The 7,074-nt window shown below is 37.4% G+C and overlaps 1 protein-coding gene across 1 annotated transcript; it reads right to left on the reverse strand.

Annotated features, from left to right (window-relative positions):
- Window positions 1–841: 841 nt before the first annotated feature.
- Window positions 842–5,371, reverse strand: LOC136812356 (F-box and WD repeat domain-containing 11-B-like). Its single transcript, XM_067068851.1, has 6 exons — window positions 5,360–5,371; window positions 4,363–4,481; window positions 3,445–3,718; window positions 2,221–2,402; window positions 1,397–1,523; window positions 842–1,009 (listed from the first exon to the last, which is right to left on the reverse strand). The coding sequence occupies exons 1-6, from the start codon at window positions 5,369–5,371 to the stop codon at window positions 842–844; spliced, it is 882 nt and encodes a 293-aa protein (XP_066924952.1).
- Window positions 5,372–7,074: the final 1,703 nt, after the last annotated feature.

A 7,074-nucleotide genomic window follows, 5' to 3' on the forward strand; every position in this document is an offset into this window, starting at 1 on the left:
GTGCTATTTTTCCATCCTCACTGAATTTTCTGGCCAGGAAATAATGGAACTCAAATCCCCAGACATAAAAACATGGGAGTATCAATCCCATTGAGTTTTGGTTCGTTATTTTTACCCCTCCCCCCCGCTGGCTGAAAAAAACCTACAATACCCGGTACGAGAAGGGGGTTGAAATATGCAATAAGCTTTTATGGAAAAACCCACCAATGACATCCAATAAAATGTCGTAGGAAGCTTTGATATTGGGAGCGAGGGTTTGTTTAGGTTTAATTGAACAACCATGGTTTGGACTGAGGGGCGAAAATTTGAAAAGTTCAAGATGGCGGAAAAAGCACATAAAACTAAATTTCATTAGGAGAAACAGAAGGAAAAATATGTATTTATCAGAAAATCCTTAAAAAAACATCTCTCAAAAAAATAATTGGAGGCAAAACATCATCAAGTCCCTTCGCACTCTATGGCACCCCCAGTACCTTTTGGTAATTTTTGTATCAAACTATTTACAGCTACAAAAATCTAAAGATATAAAAACATAAGAAATTACGAAAATCAATACAAACTATAATATGTGTATAAAATGGCTATCGAAAGGTTATTGGAGGCAAAGCCCCACCAGGGACCAGACCCTCTCGTCTGAAAGTTTTCTGTATCAAATATTTAATTCAAAAATCTTAAGATATAAAAAACATAAGAAAGTGTTCATAATCAATGTAAACTATATGTGTAAAAAATGGCTGTCAAAAAAATGTTCCATCTTTTGAAAAAGGTGTTCAGCTTCAAGCGGTGGCAGGAATCGAACGCCAAAAGTCTTTTCTTAACAATGTGTGGAACCATGAAGACTCTATTTGCTATTTTTACGGCCTTGATGTTGACTTATCTTTTCTTCATCGAAATCATATATCATAATCGTGCCATCACTATTCCCAGTCATTATAATGAAGTCGTCAAATTGTAAGTGATTGGTGTTTGCGAAAGTATTTGCAAGTATGCTACCATCGCTGTGATATTCCTAAGGTATGACAATATACACATTTTTTATAAGAACACCCAAATTTTTTGAAGCCTTCGGATATTCTTAACTTTTCGAGTTTTAAGCCTAGAGATGTTTTTAACACGTTCTTATTTTGACCATTTTGTGAACACTTTTGACCATTTTCCTAAAAAATATAGTGTTTTTGAGACCACAAAGCTTAAAGTGTTCTTAACTTGTTCTTAGAATTTTGCAAGCGAAGCCTTGTGTTCTTATATAGTTTGTTCTTAAAAAAAAACGTGTAAAATTTGCCTCGCTAAAACAAAGTAGAGTCAGCTCACCCCAGTCGATTTTCAAGGGTCTCAGAATTTTCTTCGAATTAGAGAAAGATTCTGAAAAGTTCCAAAGCATTTTATGTAAACAAACCTGAAAGGATGCCAAAAGAAGATCTTCCTCCTTTCTTTGCTGATCCAAAATGGCTTCCATATCCCAGATTTTACAAACTCCGTCACCATCAGCACTCACCATGTATTTGTTGTTGAAACGTAAAAACCTGAAAATGAAAAGCTAGAACACAACATTGTTTCAGCGTTTATCTAACATTCACAACGTCCACATAACGTTAAAGGGACATAAAAGTAGTAAAATGTAAACATTGCGCGAACCACGTGTTATTAAAGAGAACAATTAAAATCACGTGTCCAAAACAAACTTGTAAAACAATTGAACAATCAAAATTAGCCATATTTGGTTTTATTTTTTATTTTGACATGTGACATTTGTTTTGATTTTATATCCGTAGCATACAGTTTGTTTACAAATTTCGTAAGTACTGGGTTCCTCGATTCGAATCCCCGCTACTTCCAATGTTCTGTTCAGTTCATACCGCTTAGCCAACTTGTCGCTAAAACGCATGAAAATAATCGAAAGACTCTGGGCTATCCTCTTAAACTATCGACTCTATCCATTTAAAAGTTACAATTTAAAAAAGCATCCAGCCACCGTGTAGGTGTTTTTAATAGTGAGGTTAAGTAAATCGGCAAAATCACGACGACGAACGAAAATTTAACAGACTAGTGAGTTTCAACCAATCAAATTTCGTATTTTCACTAGCCTATTACATTTTTCGTCCGTCGTCGTGATTATCCTTGTATGCTTAACCTCAGTAATAGAAGATAGTAAAGAACATGATTTCTTCACAATTAGACAATAAAACTAAAACTCTAATACAATAAAGCAATCATACATACCCTAAAAGCTTAGGATGTCCTTTGAAAGTTCGCAAACAGGTGCCATTTTCGACGTCCCAAACTTTCATATCAAAAGAGAAACAACAGGTGACGATTAAAGGATATCGATATTGTAAAGTGATAGTGCCTTCTTCACTTCCAGTAATGTCGCGAACGTGCTCGCATGTCTTGGTGTTCCAAACCTTTGAGAAAATAGAGAAAATGATCTGTTAGCTATAGCTGTAGTTTAACCTGTACCACCCTACCCACGGGCGTTTTTTATATTTTGAAGGTGTTCTTCGTGTTATCTTTTCACTTAGTGAAGAAGAGTTTGGTACAGGGTAGCTGTGGTTTAGACGGCCAAATTTTTGCCTTGTCCTGTAATTGTAGCGAGTTCATGTATTTTCATTTTTGAGAACGGTAAAGTGACTGAAGCGATTTGGAAAAACCCGCGACTCTAGCCTGGAACATTGAGTACGGTAAAAGTGTTGGTTTACAATCGTTCTCAGTGAGTCAAGATCTAGAAAAATCCAGAAGTTTCTGACGCCAATGCAATGGCTTTTTTTTATCTTTTTTAAGCAAAGATTTTAACTTACTGTCAACTTGTTTCTTACTCTAACAAATAAAATAGGCAGGGCACACTTTAGATAGTGATTTTTGAGGATTTTACTGTTATGATGAAATTTGTCCACTTTTTTAAGACACACTGTAGATGAAGTATCTAGTGCTCGAAATTACATGAAAAATCTTTACGTCGAACATGATAAACTCATACATAAATTTTAAGAGAAGAGAGAAGAGAAGCAAACCCTCTGATATCATCAGACCGGACCCTATCCCAGGATAGTTTCCTACCCCTAGATAGGGAAATCACAGCGCTTACCAGACACTGTACTCTGTGCTCGCGACACATCAGAGCCGTGCTGTATCGATGATGGTACTCACACAATACGGGAGAACCTTGCGTTCTCGCAGGTACTGAACATATGAGTACCACCACCATATCACATTCAATTTTCAGCATATCTCCCCATACTCTTATATCAGAGTGATGGTACCCTATTCCCCTCACATGGTATGGGTTGACCCGGGCTACGGTACATTCACTTGCCAAGTGAATCGCAGCACCGAGTGGGAATCGAACCCTGACCTCCATCACGGAAGTCAAGAACGATGACCACTACACTACTGCACCATAAATTTTAAGTCATAAAAAATGTCAAAGATATACCAGGATATACGTACTTTGATATCTGTATCTCCACAGCGTTGTGGAAAATCTCTTGCAGCGGTAACTATATATCTTTCATCTAGATCTAACGCGAGACAATCCGTGCGGTATCCAAGTAGCTTCGAACGCAGCTTAATATCTTTGGACGAATGAACAGTGAATACATATATGACATTTTCAAGAGCAGCGCTCGTAACTAGAACGCCATGTTTGTATACTAAAATGGCAACTGGTTTTGTGTGATGTTCAAGAGTGTTCATTAATTCACCACTAGTTAGACCCCAAACTCTAAAAAAAAATAGTCAAATTAAAAGAATTAAAGTTGACGTGCCCTCTAATTTGATTTTCAAAGGGGGTTAGATTTTTATCGAATAAGGGAGCGTACCGAATAGTGAAGCGTTTTTTACCTCTACCGCAAAACTCAGGAAAATGTCTCTAGATTTTTGGCTAGACTTGCTTGGATTTGATTTAGTTGTAGCCTAGAAATGCATTGGTAAACCTTCCTTGTAAAGTCATTACCAGTCCCTTAAAAAGCCGACCGCGTCGTTAAAGGTTGATAAGTGTTAAGCTATCCGACAACTTTTCTGATTCAGATTTCTTTGCGTCGGTAAAAATCCTGTGTTTTTTAGTACAATAAGCACTCTTACGTCGGCAAAATACAAATTACGTCGGTATTTGTGTCGGCAATAGCCGAATGCCGACGCGAATTAGAATGGCTGGAATGCTAAAAATAGTTTGCACTACATTGCTGAGACTCGGAAAAATATGTCTACAGTTTTGGTGGGAATTTGATTGGTTTGATTCAGTTGTTGCCTAAATATGCCGTGAGCCGAGAATAAATCTCCTTAGAAAATCCATTACCAGTCCCCTAAAAAATCGACCGCGCCGTTAAGGGTTGGCAAGTGTATACTCTCAGAAAGGAAATTTCTTACTTTACTGTACCATCAATTGAACCAGTGATAAGTATATCTCCATCATATTGTAAACAAAGAACACCTTTTGTATGTCCATCCAAAACTTTATTACATGCCAAAGTGTGTCGGTCCCAAACCTTGTAAATAAAATGATACAAATATAATCATAAACCACTTAAGTAATTTTTCATCACGCTGAAAAATTGGTGAAATGCTAATCCGAATAGAGGAAGGAAGGAAAAGTGTGGCCAGGTAGCTCAGTCAGTAGAGCATTCGCCTTACAATCTAAGGGATGTGGTTTCAATTCCCATTCACTGCCAACTCCACGAATGTGAAATTGGGTAATCTGATCTAGGCGGTAAGTTACTGAGTGACCACCTCAGACCTCGCAGGTCTAGTGCAAATAGAAAAGTGAATAGTGAATGACTCCCACACTCCGGCTCCGCCGACAGTCCGCCGACTGAATATACCACTACTATAAGTATATTGGCCAGTAGGATAAGTGGGATAAGTAGCGTAATTTAGAGATCGATAGCCAAGTGGTCAAAAGGTATCAATGTCTTAAACCAGGGGTTCACGTTTCGGATCTCCGCTCCTTAAAATTTTTCATTCAGCTCGGGTAAGTTATGGCATGTCTCAAAAACTTAAAATTACCATAAAAAAATATAAGGATTTTTCGTTTTCTACTAATTTCTGCTGACGTCATCAAAATTTCGAAAAAATTCTTTTTTCAAATGATCGACTTGAGTGCAATACATCTCTGGTGAAAGTTTTAAGACAATTAGATAAACCATTCTTGAGAAATTCAGTTTTTAATTTTTATGACGTCATCGATTATGACGTCATAGTCAGTTTTTGCGGTTTTTCGCAAAAATCAGCGAAAAAACAATTAGGCTACACATCAGGTTAGAAACTACATCATAGTACCTTTAAAGTTCAGTCATTAGTTTGGTTGTTTTCTGTCGGCTAATGCGATCTAAAAATTATGGTAAGTTTAGGTCATGCCATAACTTACCCGAGAGTTCATAGATAGCCGAGCCAGCTGGTCGTGGACCCCGTAAAAGCAATCGAAAGACTGCCTAAAAGTCCTAGATTACTGGGCTTTTCACGTAAGATATCGATTCTATCGATCTATAAGAAGGTCATTCGTTTAACTGGTTCAGCAAATCTATCAAACTGATTGGAACCAGAGAAACGGGGGGCTTGAACCGGTAAACGTTGGTTACTTTCGCCGACACCTTATAAAACTATACCAAGATTTTTGAACAATCAAGCAACTATGAATACTTAAGGCTATTAGAATCTTCCATCACATTTCGGCAAGTTGCATGGAATGACAGCAATGCAAAATTCCGCAACGAAATTGCTCTAAAAATGCACATGATTTGGAGACCCCGTCCGTCACCCTACGATCCCGTTCTTGGTTCAATGACAAGCGTTTTCAAATTTCACAGCAGATAAGCTGCGATAATTGACAACGTTACGGATTCGGAACGCTAAAGCTGTGGGATTTTGCAGCCCTGCTATTCTATGCAATTTGCCTAACCGATCATACCTTTATTTCTCCATTTTGTTGACCAGTGACGATTTTTTGGTCATCATATTGTAACCAATTAACACCCAGACCTCCACTATCTAATCTGTCCACGTGGTATCTCCCTTTTCTCCAATTACAAACCAATCTCTAAAAATGAACCGTATTTTATAACATTTCGCCGTGTCAATTCAAGACAGCCTTAAGTCCATTTTTTACATTTTGAGATAATTGACTTTAAAGGTTGAGATGTGCTGGACTTAAGGCTACACATTTCATGGTAATGCTTCATAGAAAATAAAATTTGCCCTAAAATTTAGGACTTAAGGCTGTTTATGGTTCATATATTATGGAACATTCTAAATTCTTTTTCTTTTTTTGAATTGCAAAATACACCTCTTTCCCATTAGAATTATGTGGACTTAAGGCCGTTTTTGGAAAGCGTGCATGCTGAAATAGGGGGTTATAGTCTTAAGTTAATTTTCAAAAAATTGGACATAAGTCTGTCTTAAATTAACACGGCGATTTATAAATGCCCGATTAGAAGGACTGTCTCGTCTGATATGCAGCACAAATCTTAAAGCTGACAGGGTTTTTTATCTTGATAGGCTGGCGAATGAAAAAGTAACTCCGGCATTTCTAGATTCTAGACCAACAAATTACCAATTACGTTCACTCGTAATTTATGAAAAGGTTTATTAGCGTGAATATGTACTTGAGCTTCAGTTAGCTGGAATTTTTAGACCGGCGAACAGCAACTTTTCTTGTGCCTTGGAACGTGCATCACTTACTCAAGCCTTCGGTTATATTTAATTGATTATAATACAAACCTTAATATCTTTCTCAGTCTTCGAATACAGAGCACGAAAATATTTGTGATCGAATTCTTCAGATAAAGTGTTCAATGAATCCATCCAACCACGGCGTTTACCGAGACCTTTCCATACAATCTCTCGGTGAGCTTTTTCCTTGATCTGATTTTTCCAAAGTCTACTATTTATAATGCAGTTCAACCATTTCTTGCAAACTTTCTCAGCAGCTCGTAAAGAAATTGCATCCAAATATTTGAAAATTAATTCCAGTACAGGGCCAAGATCTAGGAAAGAAAGAAATGCTGCTGGTAAAAGCTTGAGGACACGAGAAGTTTTTTTTCGCGTGGTGCAATGCCCCATCCCACCAGCACAAGAAAAAAGTGC

This window comes from Clytia hemisphaerica, unplaced genomic scaffold, assembly GCF_902728285.1.
Source record: "Clytia hemisphaerica strain Z4C2 unplaced genomic scaffold, Clytia hemisphaerica genome assembly, whole genome shotgun sequence".
Classification (NCBI taxonomy): domain Eukaryota; kingdom Metazoa; phylum Cnidaria; class Hydrozoa; order Leptothecata; family Clytiidae; genus Clytia; species Clytia hemisphaerica.

Excerpts from the sequence above, each read along its gene's own strand:
- LOC136812356 (XM_067068851.1), bottom strand. Across the intron at positions 2,403-3,444 it reads GTGGAGATACAGATATCAAA|GTTTGGAACACCAAGACATG; the intron begins GTACGTATATCC and ends ATTTTCTCAAAG. Across the intron at positions 1,010-1,396 it reads TTCTTTTGGCATCCTTTCAG|GAATATCACAGCGATGGTAG; the intron begins GTTTGTTTACAT and ends GTCATACCTTAG.